The sequence below is a fragment of the Microcaecilia unicolor genome, chromosome 7 (assembly GCF_901765095.1).
Source record: "Microcaecilia unicolor chromosome 7, aMicUni1.1, whole genome shotgun sequence".
Classification (NCBI taxonomy): domain Eukaryota; kingdom Metazoa; phylum Chordata; class Amphibia; order Gymnophiona; family Siphonopidae; genus Microcaecilia; species Microcaecilia unicolor.
The window spans coordinates 28,930,016-28,952,868 of NC_044037.1; the positions used below are offsets into that span (position 1 = coordinate 28,930,016).

The 22,853-nt window shown below is 45.6% G+C and overlaps 1 protein-coding gene across 1 annotated transcript in view; it reads right to left on the minus strand.

Moving 5' to 3' along the window:
* Nucleotides 1-467: 467 nt before the first annotated feature.
* The window catches only part of UBE2A (ubiquitin conjugating enzyme E2 A), a 35,268-nt gene continuing 12,882 nt past the window's right edge, over nucleotides 468-22,853 (minus strand). The window contains exons 4-6 of the mRNA XM_030209814.1: nucleotides 4,123-4,212; nucleotides 2,552-2,640; nucleotides 468-1,848 (exon numbers count right to left, since the gene is read on the minus strand). Of these exons, the coding sequence (XP_030065674.1) occupies nucleotides 1,720-1,848; nucleotides 2,552-2,640; nucleotides 4,123-4,212 (308 nt within the window). The 3' untranslated portion in view covers nucleotides 468-1,719. The remainder of the gene's footprint in view (nucleotides 1,849-2,551; nucleotides 2,641-4,122; nucleotides 4,213-22,853) is intronic.

Consider the following 22,853-nt stretch of genomic DNA (forward strand, 5'->3'; position numbering starts at 1 on the left):
CAACAGCCTTCTCAGAAGCTGCCTACTCAATTGCTGTACCAGCTGCTGGAGAGAAATACTGAGTAGATAAACGTAGCACCAACCCTCACTATAAGGAAGTGAAGTCGCTTTGATTTTTTTTCTTTTGTTGCCATCTGCTGGCAGAGGAACATCATATCTAGTGTGACCCATCATGAAATTCTACAGCAGCCCTTTGTACCACCACCTAGCTGAATAGAAATGTGGTAGCTGTACCTTAAGGTTCTTAATTTCTTCAATCTTGACATATTCAGCAACTGAAGACTTTCAGCAGAGGATCTCACCATGGCTAAAAGAAATTGCTTTAGTTTGTCTATATTGATAATTTTACAGTTCAGCATTAGTAAAGGCTATTACCAAAATGAACACTTTGCAATTCTGTGGCCAATACCTATTAAGAAAAGACTTTAGCCGGAACTGGCAGCTGTTCTCCACAGGTACATGATAGGAACTTTTTAGTTAGTTACACTTTTATTTACAAGTTTAAAGAATGTACAGTTTCTTACATGGGTTACTTGTGCAAAGTCATACTTCTCAAATTATCAGAGCTAGAGGCTCAAAAAGGGACAACAGAGCAAGTACTGTCCCCCACAATGCTGTGTAAGGTCACCCTACCATCCACTCTTAGCTATTTTGGATCAGTATTTCCAAGTCTCATGGAGTTGAAAACACTTCACAGAGCAGAGAGACACCACAGCATACATTACTCACACATGCACACAAAATTATACACAAACACACGAGGGTTGACTCTACTGCCTGGATACAAAGGGGCAGCAAAACCGTTTGGATCCTGAAGTTTATACCTTTCCCAACAATGCAACCAAAAATAGTTTTCTAAGATATTTTCTTCACATATATGCCATACAAACCCCAAACAGTTTTGAAAAGTGCTGCTTAAAAATGGTAATGGGCAAGATGCTCGTTTTGCACAGTATGTAAATATACAGCTATAATCAGCAAAACCCTTGCAGACATGCTGTTTTGAACTCTTCAAATATAAATTAACTTTCCATAACTTCCTTAAAATTAAAGTATCCTCTAAAGTACCACAGTCTATACATGCATACCACAAATGCAGTCTGCAAAACCTATGAAAGCTGCAATTTATGAATGCTCACCCAGTTCTGTATTAACTTTCCAGATCTATGATCTAATAAAATAAGAATTGCACACAAGAAATAGAACTGGCTCTAGGGTACAAAGCAGCTTTTCGTTCAGTCTGAATGTGAATATACTAGGGCCTGAGACCCACAGTATAGGCAAGTGACCAGCCTGGGCAGGTCAGCACCTTCTTACCATCCAAATATGTACACAGCAGTGTACAAATATACTCACCACACCCCCCTCCCTCCATACAACCCTACATATGCACCATACTATGTAACAATTATCATTACACGCTTGTTGTGGCAAACTACAGCCATGCCCAATACCATCTTAAGGCTGGAGATGAAGGACCACAGAAAATGAAATTTAGTATCAAGTAATTCTTTAGCAAGTAACCCAGGTACAGTACATTTGACTTCAAAGTAGATGGTTTGTGATGTCCAAGGGAAAGAAGCTTCAGCAAGGGGTGGCGACAGTATAACAGCCATTTTGCTTCCAACAAAGTAAATGCAATGAGGCGAAGAGGAAGAGGACTCAAACACTTCATATATTTTTTTCTTGGGCCAGAGTGTTCATGTACATTGGCCTGGGTCAACAATCACGCCAGCTCTGTTCTACTATTGCAGACACCCGTTTTTCATACTCTCGCTTGTTCTCCTGATACAGCTGAGCTGCCTGGCTGTTTGCAGGGCTGTTGGGGTTTGGCTCATCCAGTAATGACTAAGAAGAAAAAACAATGACATTTAGTGGTTTGGAAGAAACAAATATTTAATAAAAGCAACAAACGCCTTTTAACAATTATAGCAAGTACCCAGTCAAGGAAGAAAAGAAGTGTGCCACTACACAGCCCTTTCTTCAGTTCCTCCATCTATGACTTTGAGCAAGTCACTTTTATACTCTGAAAATCAGAACAAAGATCTCTGGGGCTGGCAGATAACTACACATTGTTACCTATACTGCAACTAGAGTAAGAATTCAACAAAAATATTGAACAAATTCTCGCATTCAAGTTACAGAATGTATTTATTTTCTCTCCTTGTGACATTTAAACAATGGAGTTATATTTCTAAAATGTTTTCTCTCAGCACAAAAGCAATAGTATAATCGCAAATCATTTTTTAAAAGGGGAAATCATGTATATTATGCTCACTTTTATAACAAGATGCTTGAGAAGATCAAACAAGGCACCTTTTATAAAGGCTTCTAGATCCATCCTCAATAACACAAACACCAAAACAAATTTATATCCGCTCAAAAAAAAAAAAAAAAAAAAAAAAGAGTAAACATACGCACGTACTCTATGTATACCCTGTAACCCCACCTCCACTCCACCCTGGGAATAAATACATACAGATCATATAAAGGAAAAAATAAAGCTAAATTGTAAGTCGAAGAATAAGAAATCTGAAGTACAGGAATTTACCTGTATGGATGTTAAAATTGAGGATACGTCATAGGTTGGACTCCAACGATTCTGAAGAATATCCAGACATATACTACCGTCTGCATACACTAGAAATATAGTCAAATGATTAGGCACAGATGGAACTTGTATACAGGTTGGAAGCAGAATAAATCTCCTTCAAGTACTGAGGCTCCAGGTATTATTATACTACAACCCATATTGTACAGTCCTGGACACACCCCAACCAATCAGGTTCAGGATGTCTCCAATAAATATTCATGACAGATTTGCATACCAAGGAGGCAGTGCCTTCAAATCTCTCATGAATATTCATTGTGAATATCCTGAAAACTTGACTGGCTGGGGTGTCTTCAGCACCAGGTTTGGGAACCATTACTACAGCCCCTTAATTCAGCTCACTTACATGATGAAAGAAAATGAGAGCAAAACGTAAGAGAACACACAAAAAATGGTGCCACCACTTAGATGTCATGGGGATTAATATACTCTCCTCATACCACAGAGTAAAAGGTTCTAAATCTAACACCACAGCTATCAGGGCTGGCCATACCCCTAGCAGACCAAATGGCACAGCTCCCATATGACAGGAGAACAGCACTTCAAGCTTCTCCCACAGCTGAGTGGGGCTTTCTAGCACAGGCTTGAGCTCAAGCACTGCAGTGACCTGCTCCCTCGGACAGGCAGTCTGCATTGAAGGAGGCAGACTCAGCTGTGCTTGAGTGCAGACTGTGTTGAAGGCCCCACATTATGCAGACACTGAGAACAGGTAGGGAGTAGCAGCAGGCCCAGGAGGAAGGGAGCAGGAGATTGGTTAACTGTTTTGGAACTTGCTTATACTGCTGGCTTGGGGAGGGGGCACATAGCTAAAAGGTCTGTCTAGGTATCTAACACCCTTGGGCCAGCCCTGGCAGTTTATTTACTATAGGAGCTAAGGTTAATATACGCACTAAGCACCAACTGGCTCAAGGACCGAAGGCAAGTCAAAAGCACCACTGTCTACTGCCATGTGGGGTTGCATTTAAAAAAGTAATGGGGACCAGGAACAGAAGACTGGTAGGGTACATAGCAGGAAAAGGAGACAATGCTTTCATATAAGGTGTCAGTAAGGCCTGTTCTTAAATAGACGTCCCGCTCAGGAAGCCGTACTTAATGTACAATAAGTAGTCCGAAGAAGGGTTAACCTAGAGCAGACTCTAGAAATATTTCCTGATATTGCTTCTGAGAAAGAACAGTAGGTACATGAGGTGGCCTAATAGACGCAACAGAGAAAAACAGAATTAAGAAGGCATAGACAAAATAAAGCAGAGACCACCTCTAAGCGTGTGAGGGGAAGCCAGATAGGGCTCTATGACAATGTGCCAGGATGTAGACTAGATGGGTCTTAGACTGTGATGGCAGCTAAGCTGATATGACAAAGAACACTTTAGTAAATAGGCCTCTTATTTACAAGCTTATTTCCTTTCGTCTCAAACAAAAAGTAGGCCTGTCTCTCCTTTTGTGATATGTTAATGGATAAGCAATACATACACAACTGACTAATTACTTCAAATCACGAAGCCTGTACTTACCGTTTGGATGAAACATTTTAGAGACAAATCTAACTGTAGGTGGTTTATTTGGATATTCTTCTGTGAATTCTATTGTAAGCTTGAAAGTTCCTAAAATAAAAAAAATTAAAATTAATCTTTATTTGCTCCAAGTGGGTGAGGAAAGGAGCAGAAAATGGCAGGAGACAGAAATGAGGAGAGTGGAACGGTGACAGGGAAGGAAGTAAATGAACACAAAAAAAAACCCAGTACAGATGTCCTGCTGGAATTCTAAGCAAAAAAAAAAAACCACCCCCCTAAATTCTGCACAAAATATTCAAACTTCTGTGCACAAAATTTGTAAATTCTGAAAGTTTATTTTTCATAATTTAAACAGTATTATTTATATCCCACATTTTCCCACCTATTTGTAGGTTCAATGTGGCTTACATAATACTGTAAAGGTGTTCGCCAACTCCAGCAGAGAAACAATTACAAAATGATGATGTGATCGAATAAGGTTCATGTGTTACAGACACAGAGAATCGTAGAGAGGAAGAGTTAGGTAGTGAACATTACGAGCTTTGGTTCGTTGTGTTGCAGGGTTCAGGCATTTATTTCAGCCCCCTTCCCTATTTTACCTAGCACCCAAGGCATCCACCTTTTTCCAGCCCCCTTCCTGCACCCACATATAGCATCCACCTTTTTGCTAGCCCCCCTGCACCCATACACCATCAATAATGTTTCAAGCCTCTCCCCCTCCCGCACCCAACACCATCTACAGATTTTCCAGCCTCATCTGGCACCCCACACCCCAACCATAGATTTTCCAGCACTCACACACCATCCATGATTTTTTCCAGCTCACCCCACAACCACACCATCCATAATTTTTTCCAGCCACCAGCTCGGTCGGCATGGATGGTCTTGGGAAGACATAGAGGGTGGATCCTTGATACAGCCAGAAGACAAAGCATGATTCATGTCAGACCATAAGAACCCCTCGGTGTGTATGGATTATCTTTATGATAACTAGTCAGAAGGAGGTTTGGGTCTACCTTTCCTTAAATGGTATAAATCAAGCTTGTTTACTGTGACACCTTTGGGAATGGGTATTAGACTCTGACAATTTACACCCACAAAATTGGAGTAGGCTTTGTTTGCGCCTTGGCACTTGAATTTTCTTTGACAGGACCATTCTGGGAGTTTGCTAGAGACCTGCCATAATAGTATCTTGGTGAAACCCTTACGAAGCATATGGAGGGAGCTTTTACATTTTTGGAATCAAAATCCTAATGTTAGTGACTTGTTGCCCTGTAGGGGGATTGCTGATTTTACACCAGGAATGGACTCTGGTCTTTTCAGTAGATGGTTCGAGTTAGGAATTAAACTGTTTGAACATTTATTTAATGAGGAGGGACAACTTTATTGTTTTTCAGAATTATAGCAAACACCTTCCCCAACTCAAAAGGATTATTTTGTCTATATGCAATCACATCATTACACAAGCTTAGATCAGTCAGCATTACAAACAGGTTTAGGTTAGAAACTCAGGGAATTTTTAAGGGGAGATGTTTTTGGACAAGTTTGTTTCTGAGTTACATAAAGCTTTGGTTTCTCTTACACCTCCCTGGGATTATGATCCTCTTAAAGAAGCCTGGAGTAGGGATCTTGGGCACTGCTTGAAGAGGGCAGACTTTCTTAAACCAATTAAAGCAATACCAAAACAGGTCTTTGGTGCCCAACTTCAAGGGAGTCAATATAGAATACTTCATAGAGGATTTATGTCAACTGCAGACTTCTAAAGCAGGTTGTGTGCCTAATGCACAATGTACCATGTATCTGCGGGGGGATAACACTTTCTTTCATGCCTTTTGAAGATGCAGTAATATTCAGGCCTTTTGGAGGGAAATTCACAGGTATTTCTGGACAATTTTTGGCCAGCGTATATTTTTTTCCTGGAAGGGAGTTTTGCTGGCTAAGTGGGAAAGTTATGGGATTCATGGTAAAACTTCTCATATATTTCTTAGTAAGGCCTATGCTTTAGGGAAGAAATATATACTTAATCACTGGTTGCAGGATATGCCCCTTACAAAAACAAACAGATTACATGCCTTAATGCTATGGGAGGTGCATGCTGCACATGGTACACAGTTTTTCTGTTTGGAATTGCTATTTGCAAGCTATTTCACACAAGATGAGAAGTGTGGTACTGAACAAATTCCAGAGTGCAACATGATTGCTCTATTGCTACCCATGGCTGTCTGGGTTCTCTACAGGGAGAAGGGAAGGGGTGTTCCAGATTAAATTTATGTATAGATGTTCTGTGGTCATAAAGTCCATACAATGGGCCATCTCAGCAGTATTTCTGTAGGGTTAAAAGGGGATAGAGAGATTTTTTTTTTTTGGGGGGGGGGGGGGGGGGGGGATTAGAATGTTCATAAAAATCAGGATCCTAAATTCCTTTTCTATTTACTGCATTATGAAGCTTTGTTCGCTTCTGCGTTATGGTTTGCTTGTTACTATATAATTTATTGTGGACTTTTTATTGAAATATTCTGCAGTTTGCTACATTGTTAATCTGATCCTGAATTTAAAAAAAAAACCCCAAACACTGTGAAACCCAAAAAGTCATTTTCCACTGCTGTCAAACACTGCGCAACTTGACAGTAGTTTAAATATAAATTAGGCATTGCCTGAATTTTCTTTCCATTAGTCGTTCCTACTATTCCAGAACCTGTGGGATAGTTGTGTCCATCAACGAGGAGGTGGAGACAGAACTAAAAAAATGAGTTCTCTCGCTTGGCATCCAGTCCAGCTCCTCAGTATTTATGTAGACAAGTATTAAAGATAAACTCAGAACAAACCACCACCACTTAACAACTTGCTAACTTATCAGTAACCAGATGATCAAACATGTATGGACCTCATCTGGACAACTTGGAGATATGCAGGAAGCACCATGCAAGGTGACAGTTATTTGACTCATTACTTTGCATCAACTAAACATGGGAGGGCCTCCAGAATAGTGAGAAGAACTAATGGAAAATTTATCAAGATCTAATTTATCCTTTCATTACGTAGCTTCCCACCATTCCAGAACCTGTGGGATGTTTAGTGTCCACCCTGGTGCTTGACAAAAGGTATGCAGCGTCAACTATGTCACTGCCTTACAAATATCCAGAGACAGTCTCCACCCAGGATGTCACTGCACACCTCGTAGAATGAGCCCGCAAAGCCTGCTTCCCCACAAGCAAATAAGCTGACATGATAGTCTCCTTCAGCCATCTAGCAATTGTGTGTTTGGAAGCCATGAGGCCAAGCCTCTGCTTACCAAGAAGCACAATAGTCTGTCCGATTTGCAAAACTCATTCGTGACTTCCAGATATCTAAATAGGACTCTACGCACATTGAGAAGCTTAAAGGAAGAATACCGAGCCTCTGTCCTCTCTGCAAAAGGATGTAAGCTCCACAGATTGGCTGAGATGAACAACTAATACTACTTTTGGAAGAAAGTAAGGAACTGTGTGCAGGGAGACCCCGCCTCCAAAAAGTGGAGCAAGGGATCCCAACAAGAAGAAGCTCTGAAACCTTACATGCCAACGCAACAGCCACCAAGAATGTTGTCTTTAGAGTAGGATCTTTCAAGGCGGCCTTCTGCAGTGGCTCAAAAAGGAGGTTTCTGAAGAACCCAAAGACTAAATTAAGATTCCAGTCTGGACACAGCGTACAGTGGCCTAGTGGTTAGGGTGGCGGACTTTGGTCCTGGGGAACTAAGGAACTGAGTTCGATTTCCACTTCAGGCACAGGCAGCTCCTTGTGACTCTGGGCAAGTCACTTAACCCTCCATGTAAGCCGCATTGAGCCTGCCATGAGTGGGAAAGCGCGGGGTACAAATGTAACAAAAAAAAAAAAAAAGGCTGCAAGTGGCCCACTTCCCACAAGAATCAAACAATATCTGGGTGAGCCACAAGAGATGAAATCCTTTCTGAAGACCTGCCTGGAGAAACACTAGGATGAGCACGATTTGAGCAGAGAAGGGAGAAAGTCTGCACTCAGAACATCAGCTCTCAAACGTCCGCTACACCCTCGCATATGCCATGGATGCAGAGTGTTTGAGCCAGAAGGTAGCAATGACCGAATCAGAATAACCTTTGTCTCAAATGAGCCCTTTCAATGGCCAAACTGTAAGAACAAGGGGCACAAATCCTCCATGAGCATCGGACCTTGCTTTAGTAGGCCGTGTACCTACAGAAGATGGAGAGGTTTAGCGGTTGAATCAGTTCTGCATACCAACCTCGAAGGCCAATCTGAGGCTACAAGAATTGACCCTAGTGCAATGTGATCCTTTTCAGCAAGTGGCCTACCATGGGCCAAGGAAGGAAGACATACAGTAGATAGGACCCAGTGATGTGAGCTGCCAACAAGCAGAGAAGATTTTTCTCTGTCCAACTCATGAGGGAGGATGCCTCCACTGCCATCTGATGGCTATGAGTCACCACTGAATAGGATGGAACACCAATCAGCCAGTAATTGAGATACAGGTGAACTTCAATTCCCTTGTGCCGAAAACTGCCACCACCACCACAATCTTGGTAAATGTTCTTGGTGCTGTGGCGATGCTGAAGGGCAAAGCTCTGAACTGGAAGCGACAGCCCAGTACAGCAAAATAATGGGACTTCTGTCTATATTGTCAATGATCAGGCTGGTACCATCTGCTGTCTCAAAAATAGAGATTTAGAGCCTCCTGAAGACAGACTACCAGAAGCTTTTGGCTTATCCTCTGTGGCTTAGTTTACCCCCAGTAATTCTACCAAGTTACTGAGATCTTCTCCAAACAGCCACTTGCCCCAAAAGGGCAGTTTAACTAGACATGACACAGACACTGCATCCACTGCCCAATACTGCAACCAGAGTTGTTGAAGTGCTGTGACAGCCAAAGACATGCTGTGGACCATAACATGTCAAAAACAGGATCTGCCAAGTAGGCCAACCCCGCTTCAAGCATTATGGTGCCCGTCTTGCATTGCAGACTGCTGATGCCACTTCAAGCATTCAACAGCCACAAACAAGCTGCACCCTGTCACTTGAAGACCTAAAGAGGCCGCTTCAAAGTCTGGTTTCAGCAAGCCTAGTTTCCCATCCTTTAGGTCATTTAGGGCAATGCCCCATTCCAACGGCAAGGTGGCTGTCTTAGTCACCACCAACCATTTTCCCCCATTCCTGATGCCACCCAGTGGGTCCCAAAGTGGGAAAAACACTTCCGCAGGAGTTGCCATTCTCCCCAACTGGCATGAGTGCAGCATATTCAATCCCAAACAGTAAGTCAGGATCCCTCCCCTGCACCAAGCAGAACTTGCAGCCTCTTCAACCTGTCAGAGTCAAAAACGTTGACTTCTGCACAAATTCTGTGCTCTGCAGTTCAGCAGAACTCTGGCAGGAGTAATAAAGTCAACCTTGTGAAAGGTCGTTTTACAGCAGTATTTTACATTAACCCAACAAAAATTGAAAACCAAGCAGGAGAGAAAGATTGGGGATATGTCCCCTGTACAAGAGAAACTAAAATTAAAGGGGAAAGTACCCACCCTCTAAAGGAAACTCAGTTTTCAAAGAACCCCAAACCTTCTTCCATCTTGCAATGTATAGCAGTTAATTTCTCTTTATGATCGAGATATAGATATTTATATTTATTAAAACATATTATACTGCCTTTTCTGAACAAGCAAGTCAGGATGGTTTACATTGTTGACTACATAAAACTAGAAAACAGAAAAGAATATCATTAAATGATAGAAAAGAATCAAGCAAATCAAGAACAAACCTACCTTAATTTAAAAACAATTTGACAGAAAAATCACTATTGCTAAGTTCCAAAAGCTTGGGAACAAAGTCTTAAGCAAGGATTTAAAGGCCTTAAGTGAGGGTTCAGCCTGAACGGGTGGAGGCAGGGCTGGCTTAACCACTGGACCAAGTGAGGCTCTGGCACAGGGTGCCAAAATACCTAGCCTCTGGCCTCATCAGGTCTACAGGTTAAGCCTTTTCTTCCCAGCCACCCCAGTCCAGTCTCTCCCCTTCTCTTTTGATACTGCTCCCTCACCTCTCTCACTTCCCCGCAGTCCTGTAAAGTTTGCAGGTCACCAGCAGTAACATGACAGGCTGCCTTCGGCTAGCCCCTAGGTTTTGGCTCTGCATGTCCTACCCACAAGAAATTTCATCAGAGAATGCAGGACTCAGCAGAGGGAAGACTCAGTGGGTGGCCAAAGGCATCATGTTGCTGATGCTGCCAGACCCATGGGAGGGAGATGGGGCAGGCACTATTCCTCAAGCTGGTCCTGAGTGGAGAGAGACATTGTTACAAAGTTTTGGACACAAAGTAAAAAAATAGTATGCCGTGTGGATTCTACACGGGCCAGTTTTTGAGCAGGGAGCACTAACCGATGGGAATCCAAAGAGTGGAGGTGCCTAGAGGGGGCGTAGGGAATGACTTACGTAGAAAGAAAAGCAGGGAGACCAGTGTTATACATTGAGGGGCATTTTCAACCGGGGACGCCCATCTCCGAGGATGGCGCCACGAAGGGGCGGGGCCAACTGTATTTTCGAATGAGATGGCCGGCCATCTTTCGTCTCGATAATACGGTTGGGGCCGGCCAAATGTCAGAGACAGCCGGCCTCAGTTTTCGCAGATAATGGAAACCGAGGCCGGCCATCTCAAACCCAGCCAAATCCAAGGCATTTGGTCGTGCAAAGAGCCAGCATTTGTAGTGCACTGGTCCCCCTCACATGCCAGGACACCAACCGGGCACCCTAGGGGGCACTTCTTAAAAAAAAAAAAAAAAAAAAGTAAAATAGCTCCCAGGTGCATAGCTCCCTTACCTTAGGTGCTGAGCCCCCCAAAACCCACTCCCCACAACTCTACACCATTACCATAGTCCTTATGGGTGAAGGGGGGCACCTACATGTGTGTACAGTGGGTTTTGGGGGGGGGTTTGGAGGGCTCCCATTTACCACCACAAGTGTAACAGGTGGGGGGGGGGGGGGTGGTGAGGGGAAGGGCCTGGGTCCACCTGCCTGAAGTGCACTGCACCCACTAAAAACTGCTCCAGGGACCTGCATACTGCTGTCAGGGAGCTGGCTATGACATTTAAGGCTGGCAAAAAAATGTTCTTTATTTTGTATTTTTTGGGTGGGAGGGGGTTGGTGACCACTGGGGGAGTAAGGGGAGGTGATCCCCGATTCCCTCCGGTGGTCATCTGCTCAGTTGGGGCACCTTTTTGAGGCTTGGTCGTGAAAAAAAAGGACCAAGTCGGCCAAATGTTCGTCAGGGCCGGCTTTCTTTTTTCCATTATCGGCCGAAGTCGGCCATCTCTTAAGCACCCCCGTCCCGCCCTCTATACCCTGCCGACATGCCATCTTGAAGTTTGGCTGGCTCCGCGACGGACTGCAGTTGAGGCCGGCCAAAATCGGCTTTCGATTATGCCGATTTTGCTGGCCTTGAGAGATGGCCGGCCATCTCCCGATTTGTGTCGGAAGATGGCCGGCCTTCTCTTTCTAAAATAAACTGGATTGTGAACTAAACAAAGGACCTTGAAGAAAACTCTATAGGGAAAACGCTAACCAGTGAAGATGCAAGAATAACAGAGTGACATGATCTGACTGTTTGGCTGAATAAAGAAAATGGTCTGCAAAGTCGTTTCAGCTGAATATTTCACAATCTTGCAAAAATAGAATTACAGTAGTCAAGTTTTGAAAAAAAAACAAAAGCATGAACCAGGAAATGTAAAGAAGCAAAATCAAAGTACGAACAATTGACCAAAGTTTCCAGAGAGAACAGAAACTGGACTTTACAACAACGTTTTGGGCCAAGACTGAATTCTAGTAAGATCAATTTGACAAGAGGAAAATGGAAAAACTAGTAAAACATTATCTGCATATATGTAAAAATTAGCATTGAGATTTAAGAGAGGCCAGAAGACTTAGAAAGATATTAAAGAGAAGAAGGGATAACACCACAGAAAAAGAGAGCGATACTGAGAAGGAGCGCCTAGAAAGTAAAGAGGTAAACCATTCCAAGGTGGTGCCGGAAATACCAATATCAGAGAGCGATTTGAGAAGAGAATGCTCAAACAATTTAAATCTACAATGTGATCAGAGACAGGACTCTGATCTTTCCAAGCCGCTACCAGAATCAATTTAGCAGCACTTAGCAAATGTCTGGTTAATACAGACTGATGTTTACAAAACCCTGGTATTTCTCTGTTGAACAAAAAGATCCCTGGGTCAGGCCATCAGACCTGTAATACAAAGAATCTGAATACTCCAAAATGATCTCACCCTAGAGGACATCAATTAAATGTACCTCAAAGTATCCTTGTGTCCACATCTCTGCCAACAAGCTGGGTTGGCCTGAGGGTACCAACAATACATCTTAACACTGATTTCTTTAAAACTGGATACAATGCAATATTTGTCAAGGATTATTCCATTTTCTCCCATTCAGTCGGTGTAAAAACTGCATCCAACTCCTGCTCCCATCACTGTCGCAGAGGAACAGAAATGGAATCCCAAAGATAATCAAACAATGTTCCCACCAAATATTTGGTATACAAAAAAAATCTTCAAAGACATCTTCTAAAAATGTACACACTCCAAACACTCCTTCAAGTTTAGATACAAGATAATATATCAATGTAAATAAGTTACATGTATAATCTGATTGACCTTCCAGCCTGAAACGGTTTAAAATCTTCTCGAATGTATCTCAATTTGCATCTTCCCAACTGCAAAGGACTTAAGTACAAGACATATTATGCATCCAACTTCTCCGTAACAGGCAGTCAACTATGGAATGCCTTACCAAGATCCATTCGAATAGTCAATGACCTTCTACCTTTCCAGAAGCTAAAAGCTTGCCTTTTCAAGCAAGCCTACACAAATAACCTGAATTAAATTACAAGTCCATGTGTACTACAAGACCAATCTATGAATACAAAACCGGAATATGCTCCCCTATTTTAATCCTTTAGTATAGCCCTCTTTTTACCCATCCCCACACAATCCAATATATCCTTTATCCTACTCCTCCCCTACATTTTTCCCATACTAACTACACGTTAACTCTCAATACTCACCCTCCTCCCATTCCCCTACCACTTCCATCCTCCTTTCCTTGCCTATCTTAACATATCCACACATAAACGACCACCTCATTACTTACAATATCACAGCTGCACCCATTCTATATCACTTTGTTAACCTGTTTTACTATGTAAGCCGCATTGAACCTGCTAGTGAGTGGGAAAGTGCGGGGTATAAATGTTACAAATAAATAAATAAATAACGACTTTGGAGGAGATTATAGTCCCTTGTCAAATCCCTGAAAGGAATAAGCGTAGCTTCAGTCAATAACCGACTCCAACAGGCTAGAACCAAGTTCCTCCAAGTTCTATAAATAGATGGTAATAAAGGGTTATAGTCCAAACAAAAAAAACAGCACCACGGGCCTTTAAAAATGGAACACAGTTCTTTAATGAATGAGCCTTGACAAAAAGACCCGACACGGGCCGTGTTTCGGTGACTAGCACCTGCGTCAGGGGTCACAGTGATGACGTGGAAAACTTGGGGAATAAGGTAAAATTATGTATAATCATACCTGATAATTTTCTTTCCATTAATCATAGCTGATCAATCCATAGACTGGTGGGTTGTGTCCATCTACCAGCAGGTGGAGATAGAGAGCAAACTTTTGCCTCCCTATATGTGGTCATGTGCTGCCGGAAACTCCTCAGTATGTCGATATCAAAGCTCCATCCGCAGGACTCAGCACTTAGAGAATTACACCCACGAAGGGACACTCTGCCCAGCTCACCACCGCCGAAACGGGGGAGGGGAATTAACCCAGCTCATCCCCACACAAGTGGGGGAGGGGAATCCGTCCAGCTCATCCCCGCGGAGCGGGGGAGGGACACCACCCCGCCGATGCGGGGGGATCTGGCTTATCCTGCAACCGCAACCGCGGGAGGAGCTGACTGACCCGAACACCGCCGAAGCGGGAGGGGTACAAAACTGCCCTACAGCCGCACGAAGCGGGAGGGAGTGCCGGCAGAATTATAAGTCTCAATCCAGCCCCGTAAAACGGAGGGGAGAGGAATGCAGCAGCTCACTGTAACACAAACTCGTCTTAACTCTTGAAGAATCCAAGTGAAAAAACTTGAACACGAAGTCTTTCTGAAGTAACTGAAGAGTAAACTTGAACCTGAAATGCAACCAGAATAAAACAATACAGATATCTGGGAGGGGCTATGGATTGATCAGCTATGATTAATGGAAAGAAAATTATCAGGTATGATTATACATAATTTTACCTTCCATATCATCAAGCTGATCAATCCATAGACTGGTGGGATGTACCGAAGCAGTACTCACCCAGGGCGGGACATAGAAATCCCTGACCGCAACACTGAAGCTCCAAACCGGGCCTCCGCCCGAGCAGCCACAGTCAAGCGGTAATGCTTGGAGAATGTATGGGCCGAAGCCCAAGTTGCCGCCTTGCATATCTCTTCCAAGGAGACGGAACCGGCCTCTGCCATCGAGGCCGCCTGAGCTCTTGTGGAGTGAGCCTTCAGCTGGATAGGCGGCACCTTCCCTGCGGCCACATAAGCCGCTGCAATGGCTTCCTTGACCCATCTTGCCACTGTAGGCTTAGCAGCCTGCAGACCCCTACGAGGACCTGCAAACAGGACAAACAGATGATCCGATTTCCGGAAATCATTGGTCACTTCCAAGTATCTGATGATGACTCGTCTCACATCCAGATATTTAAGAGCAGAGTACTCCTCTGGGTAGTCCTCCCTACGAAAGGAAGGGAGACAGAGCTGCTGATTCACATGGAAGCGAGAAACAATCTTGGGCAGAAAGGAAGGCACTGTGCGAATAGTCACTCCTGCCTCAGTGAACTGCAGAAAAGGCTCTCGACATGAGAGCGCCTGGAGCTCGGAAACTCTTCTGGCTGAAGTGATAGCCACCAAAAAGACTGCTTTCAACGTCAGGTCTTTCAGAGATGCCCTCGACAAGGGTTCAAACGGCGGCTTCTGCAATGCTCTTAGCACCAGGTTGAGATTCCACGCAGGCACCACTGAGTGCAGAGGAGGGCGCAGGTGATTAACTCCCTTGAGAAAGCGCACCACATCTGGCTGGGAAGCCAGGGAAGCACCCTTCAGGCGGCCCCTGAAGCAAGCCAGAGCCGCTACCTGGACCTTAAGGGAACTGAGCGACAGGCCTTTGTCCAGACCTTCTTGCAGGAACGCCAACACTGAAGAAATTGGAGCAGTGAAGGGAGAAAGTGAGCCTGCTTCACACCACGCTGCAAAGATACGCCAAACCCTGGCGTAAGCAGTAGAAGTAGAGCGTTTCCTCGCTCTCAGCATAGTGGCGATGACCTTGTCTGAGAAGCCCTTCTTCCTCAGACGCTGCCGCTCAATAGCCAGGCCGTAAGACCAAAGGGGGAGGGATCCTCCATCACCACGGGACCCTGATGTAACAGGCCCTGCTCCACTGGCAGCCGCAGAGGATCGTCGATTGAGAGCCTGATCAAGTCCGCATACCAGGGACGTCTGGGCCAATCCGGACCCACCAGGATTATCCTGCCGGGATGTCTTGCCACCCGGTCTAGGACCCTGCCCAACATGGGCCAGGGTGGGAACACATAGAGAAGCTCTTGTGTCGGCCATTGTTGGAGAAGAGCATCTACTCCCAGGGATCGAGGGTCCCGTCCTCTGCTGAAGAAGCGCGGCACTTGGCAATTGGCCGATGACGCCATCAGATCTAGGCTCGGCTGGCCCCAGCGCTTCGTGATGTCCAAGAACGCCTGAGCAGATAGCTGCCACTCTCCGGGCTCCAAGGTATGGCGACTGAGAAAGTCCGCCTTGACATTCATGACTCCGGCAATGTGGGCCGCTGACAGCTGTTCCAGGTTCGCTTCCGCCCACTGGCATAGACTCATAGCCTCCTTGGCTAGAGGGGCGCTCTTGGTACCTCCCTGGCGGTTGACATAGGCCACAGCCGTGGCATTGTCCGACAGTACCCGTACAGGCTTCAGCACCAGTACCGGGATGAACTCCAAAAGCGCCAACCGAATGGCTCTGAGTTCCAGGAGGTTGATAGACCACTTCGCCTCTGCAGGAGACCAGAGCCCCTGCGCTGTCCTTCCCAAGCAGTGGGCTCCCCAGCCCGACAATGAGGCGTCCGTCGTGACGACAATCCACTCTGGGGTCACCAGAGGCATTCCTGCAGACAACTTGTCTGCCTGCATCCACCAGCTCAGCGCCTTGCGCACTGCTGGATCCAAGGGAAGACGCACCGCATAATCCTCCGACATCGGAGTCCAGCGCTGCAGCAGAGAGTGTTGTAGTGGTCTCATATGAGCCCTGGCCCAGGGCACTACTTCCATCGTGGCCGTCATAGAGCCCAACAGCTGCACATAGTCCCAAGCCCGAAGAGGAGAGGCTACCAGGAACTGGTCCACCTGAGCCTGAAGTTTGACAATCCGATTGTCTGGCAGGAACACTCTGCCCACTTGGGTGTCGAATCGAACTCCCAGATACTCCAGGGACTGAGTCGGGCGCAGCTGGCTCTTCTCCCAGTTGATGATCCATCCCAGGGAGCTCAAAAGAGCAACTACCCGGTCCACAGCTTTGCCGCACTCTGCATAAGAGGGGGCTCGGATCAACCAGTCGTCCAGATAAGGATGGACTTGTACTCCTTCCTTTCGCAGGAAGGCCGCTATGACCACCATTACTTTGGAAAAGGTCCGCGGAGCAGTAGCCAACCCGAACGGGAGGGCTCTGAACTGGAAGTGTCGGCCCAGGACTGCAAAACGCAGAAAGCGTTGATGAGGAGGCCAGATGGGAATATGCAGGTACGCTTCCTTGATGTCCAAGGAAGCCAGGTACTCCCCTGCCTTCACTGCCGCTATAACAGAGCGGAGAGTCTCCATGCGAAAGTGCCGCACTTTCAAGGCCCGATTGACCCCTTTGAGGTCGAGGATAGGCCGGACAGAACCTCCTTTCTTTGGTACCACAAAGTAAATGGAGTAACGCCCCTTGCCAAGCTGACTTTCTGGCACCGGAACGACCGCACCCAGGCGGATCAGATTGTCCAAAGTCTGCTGCACTGCCACAGCTTTGACCGGAGACTTGCAGGGAGAGAGTACAAACCCGTCTCTTAAGGGTCGGCAGAACTCTAGCTTGTAGCCGTCTCTGATGACTTCCAGCACCCAAGCGTCTGAAGTTATTGTGGTCCACTCGCCCAGAAACGAGGACAGCCGTCCTCCAATCTGCACTGGGGCGTGGACCAAGACCCCGTCATTGGGTACGAGACCCTGGGGGAGGACCGGAGGGAGCACCTCCGGGACGGCGGTCTCTGCGAAAGGAACGCTGCTTGGGGGAGAAATGCCTCTTAAAGGAAGAGGGGGCAGAAGAACCCGACCTGCCCGGGCGGTACCGACGGGCTTCCTGAAACCGTCCTCTGGAGGTACCGGGACGAACACTAGCCCGAGCCCTGACCTCTGGTAACTTCTTGCCCTTAGATGTGCCGAGATCGGTCACGATTTTGTCCAGCTCGACCCCAAAGAGCAGCTTGCCTTTAAAAGGCAACCTAGCCAGGCGGGATTTAGAGGCGTGGTCAGCAGACCAATGTTTCAGCCAAAGCCACCGCCGCGCAGAGACTGTCTGAGCCATGCCTTTAGCTGAGGCTCTCAAGACATCATACAGCAAGTCTGCCACATAGGCTAAGCCCGATTCCAGGGCTGGCCAATCATCCCTCAAGGAATGATCCGAGGGGGAAGCCCGCTGCACCATAGTCAGGCACGCCCTGGCCACATAGGATCCGCAAACTGAGGCCTGCAAACTTAAAGCAGCCGCCTCAAAGGACGACCTTAAGGCCGCCTCCAATCTCCTGTCTTGGGCGTCCTTTAGGGCCGTGCCACCTTCCACCGGCAATGCCGTTTTCTTAGTCACCGCAGTGATTAAAGAATCCACGGTAGGCCACAGATAGGCCTCACGTTCACTCACAGCCAAAGGATAGAGGCGGGACATAGCCCTAGCCACTTTAAGGCTCGCTTCTGGGACATCCCATTGAGCCGAAATTAAGGTGTGCATGGCATCATGCACGTGGAAGGTTCTAGGCGGGCGCTTCGTCCCCAGCATAATGGCAGAGCCAACAGGGGCTGAGGGAGAGACGTCCTCCGGAGAGGAAATCTTCAAAGTGTCCATGGCCTGTAACAACAGGTTGGGCAAATCCTCTGGGCGAAAAAGCCGCGCTGCAGAGGGGTCATCCGCTCCATCCGAGCGGGGATCCGTCTCCTCCAAGGAATCCGCAAAGGACCGTTGGGAGACCTCAGACACGCTGCCCTCATCTACATCGGAGGAGACAAATTCCTCCAAGGCCTGGGAATCAACCCGAGGGCGTTTACCTCTGGGAACCTCAACCTCTTTACCAGACGAGGGAGCGGGGGCAGCGTTGTGCATGAGGAAGGCCTGATGCAGCAGCAAAACAAACTCGGGGGAGAAACCCCCCAGACTGTGCACTTCCGCAGCCTGGGCAACAGCCCTAGGCGCACTCTCAACCGGCGCTCGCAACAGCGGGGGAGAGGCCTGCTGCGCATCCAAAATGGCGTCCGGCGCGAAACTCCGCGAAGGAGCCGCGCGGGAAGAACGGCTCTTAACTTTAGCCGCTTCTGTGCCGTCGCCCAAATTAAGGGCGTTCATGGCATTAATGTCTCCAACCTCAAGGGCGGCCCAAGAAGAAGCCGTCCGAGCCGCGTGGCCGGCCAAAATGGCGGAGGCGAGGAGCGGGGGATGGGCGTTTATGGCGGGAAAAACCGCCACGCCGGAGGAAGGACCGGGACATTCATCGGTCACGAAACTGCCACCCAACAAGGGCGAATCAGGCTTTAAGACCCCCGCATCCCCTCTAGAAGCGCTCAAGCGACCCGGGGAGCGACCCTTTGCGCCCTCGCCCTCCGACGCCATGTGCCACGAGGAGAAGAATCGGGGAACCCCCGCCCGCTATAAAAAGGTAAAATTACCTGCTGTCCGCTCCGAGTTGTAACGACCTGGTGTCCCAGTGAGTAGCTGCAATAGACGCTTAAATAAACGTCGAAATAAACGCCTTTAAAGACGTTTAAAATTTTTTTTTTTTTTTTTTTTTTTTAACGGAGCCAGCGGGAGGGGGGAGAAAAGGAGGGACCTGGCACCACCAGGTTTGCACTTGCTCAAAAGAGCCCTCAACCCCAGGCACTCAACAAAACCTAAAAATTAGGCTTGGAGGCCTAGCCAGAGCTGCTGCTGCTGTGTGTGACCACCACCTGCTGAGATAGAGAACATACTGAGGAGTTTCCGGCAGCACATGACCACATATAGGGAGGCAAAAGTTTGCTCTCTATCTCCACCTGCTGGTAGATGGACACAACCCACCAGTCTATGGATTGATCAGCTTGATGATATGGAACTCGAATATATTCCTCTACAATATATTATTCCTTACCCCACGTCTCATGTAGTAAAAGCTACAAAGCACCAAGGCACTTTCACTTTTTAAAGGCCCGTGGTGCTGTTTTTTTTTTTTTGTTTGGACTTTAGTTTGTACTTTGTTCCCTCTCTTTTGTTATAATAAAGGGTTATAGCAAATGGGGGTATAAAGAGACAACTGAAAATGTTTTGCTCCCATAAGAGTCAATATAATCTCCTTGGTCACTGGACTGTGGTGTCCCTCAGGGCTCTCCATTATTGCCCATTCTGTTTAATGTAATGATGTCACCACTAGGTAACAGACTAGAAACAGCAGGATTCAAAACATTCATATATGCTGACGATGTTACTATATACATAACCTTCAAAAAGAACATTCAAGACATCTTACAAAAGGCAAAACTTGGCTTAAATTTGATGGAAACCTTGGTTTCAGAATCCAAACTAAAGCTAAAGAAAAAACTAAATTCATGGTCATTACTAACCTATTTGACCAAAACGACTACAACAGTTTCACAATTGACAATAATCTGAAAATTCTAGGTATAATTATAGTCAAACATTTAACATTTGATACTCAAGTTTCCTCAGTAATCACAAAATCAGGTCTCTTTGGAAACTAAAAAGGATCAGATCCTATTTCTCATCAGAAACATCCAGACTATTGGTACAATCATTAACATTATCCCAATTCGATTATTGTAATGCCATGGTTCAACGAAGAACTGAAAGAACTAAAAACACAGGTCAGAAGACTAGAAAGAGCATGGAGCAAAAAAAAAAAAAGACGAACACACACTTACAGAATGGAAACAGTTACAAAGAAAATACAAATACAGCATCAGACATACCAAAAGAACGTATTACAAAACCATAATAGGACCAGATTACAAGGACACACACAAACTCTTTTCACTCGTAAACAATCTCCTAACCACCACACGGGTCACTTCGAACAACACAGACACCCCATCGGCAGCCAACCTAGTGAAGTATTTCAACAAAAAAAATCACAAAGCTCCGACGCATACCAAGTAACACCATTGAATATTCAAGCATCCTTGAATGCTTAGACCCAATACCCGGGGAATACCCAGCTGATCGATCATGGACCAACTTTGACTTAATTTCAGTAGATGAACTCACACACTGGCTCAATAAATATGCCAAATTTCAGTGCAAACTCGACATTTGCCCTACCAGCCTAATAAGAGCTGCACCCAAACAATTTTAAAAAAGACCTCACGAACCAAGTAAACTATAGACTCCTACATGGTCTCTTCCCCACAGAAACATACTACTCACCTCGTTGCCAAAAGACGCCAAGAAAAGCACAATGGACTTAACCAACTACCAACCAGTCGCCTCTATCCCACTCACTACAAAGTTGATGGAAGGCATAGTGACGAAGCAGCTCATGGATTATCTGACCAAACACTCATATTCTACACGAGTCACAGTCAGGATTCCGATCAAATCATAGCACCGAAACCGTACTTGTGTCTGCAATGAACTCCTTCAAAAAACAATTGTAACTGGCAAGAACATACTCATATTACAATTTGACATGTCTAATGCCTTCAACATGGTGGATCATGGAATACTATTACACATACTAGAATACTTCGGAATCGGAGGCCCAGTTCTCAAATGGTTTAAAGGATTCCTCACCACTAGATCCTACCAAGTTATAACGAATACTGCCAGATCACCGCCTTGGACACCGGAATGTGGAGTCCCTCAAGGATCCCCCCTTTCACCTACAATCTTCAACCTAATGGTGATACCACTAGCCAAACTCTTGGCCAATCAAAACCTTAACCCCTACATATATGCCGATGACATCACAATCTCCATCCCGTTTAAGAGTGACTTAAACGAAATAACCAACGTGATCAACCAGAGCTTCCAGATCATGCACCCATGGGCAGACTCATTCCGGTTAAAGCTCAACGCAGAAAAAACCCAATGCCTAGTTCTCACCTCCCAATACAACACAAACAACTACTCCACTATAATCACACCTCACTGCACACTTCCTATCTCAGAAAACCTGAAAATTCCATTGATCGAAACCTCACACTTGATACCCACGTGAAGAACACAATGAAAAAAATGTTCCAATCGATGTGGAAACTCAAAAGAATTAAACCTTTTTTTCCCAAGAAACGTCTTTCGCACCCTGGTACAGTCACTAGTAATAAGCCACTTGGACTACTGCAACGCTCTGTACACAGGCTGTAAAGAACAGACCATTAAAAAAACTCCAAACAACCCAAAACACGGCAGCCAGACTCATCTTTGGAAAACCTAAATATGAAAGTGCGAAGCCCCTAAGAGAGAAACTACATTGGCTCCTGCTCAAGGAACGTATTGAGTTCAAGATCTGCACAACCGTGCACAAGATCATTCACGCAGACGCCCCACTCTATATGCTAAACCTAGTGGACCTACCGCCCAGAAACGCCAAAAGATCGGCCCGCAAATTCCTCAATCTGAATTTCCCCAGCTGAAAAGGAATGAAATACAAACAGGCTTATGCTACGACCTTTGCATACAAAAGCACACAGTTTTGGAATGCGTTACCCAAGGCCCTGAAATCCATGAACAATCTAACCAGCTTCCGCAAAGTTCTGAAAACACACCTCTTTAACAAAGCTTACAAAAGTCACCCTCAATGATACAAATCATCCCCCAAACCACCCAAGCACACCTAAAACACTTCTCACACAACATACCCAACATCCGCCTATCTAAATCCTCTTTTACCTCAGCTTATGATCAACTGTATTTAAACCATGTACTGACTTTATCATAACCCTACTCTGTGTAAGCCATATTCAGCCTGCAAAAAGGTGGGATAATGTAGGGTACAAATGCAATAAATAATAAAAATATATTCTGGCTGTAAGAAGTACCTGTTGAAAAAAAACTCCAAACAGCTCAAAACACTGCAGCCAGGTTCATATACAAAATCTCTCATTTTGAAAGTGCCTCCCCTTTATTAATCAAATTACACTGGCTTCCCATCAAAGCAAGAATCGCCTTCAAATTATGTACCTTTTATCTTTCAAAACTGCACAGCTCTAGACTATACGGTACCATTAATCAACTTACTTCAAAGAAACTAAGTATGAGGCAAGAAACTATCGCAGACTACACCTCCCAAATTACAAAAAAGTGATCTACAAAACTGTCCATGCTGCAGACTTCACTTACCTAGAAACCAAATGGTGGAACTCCTTACCA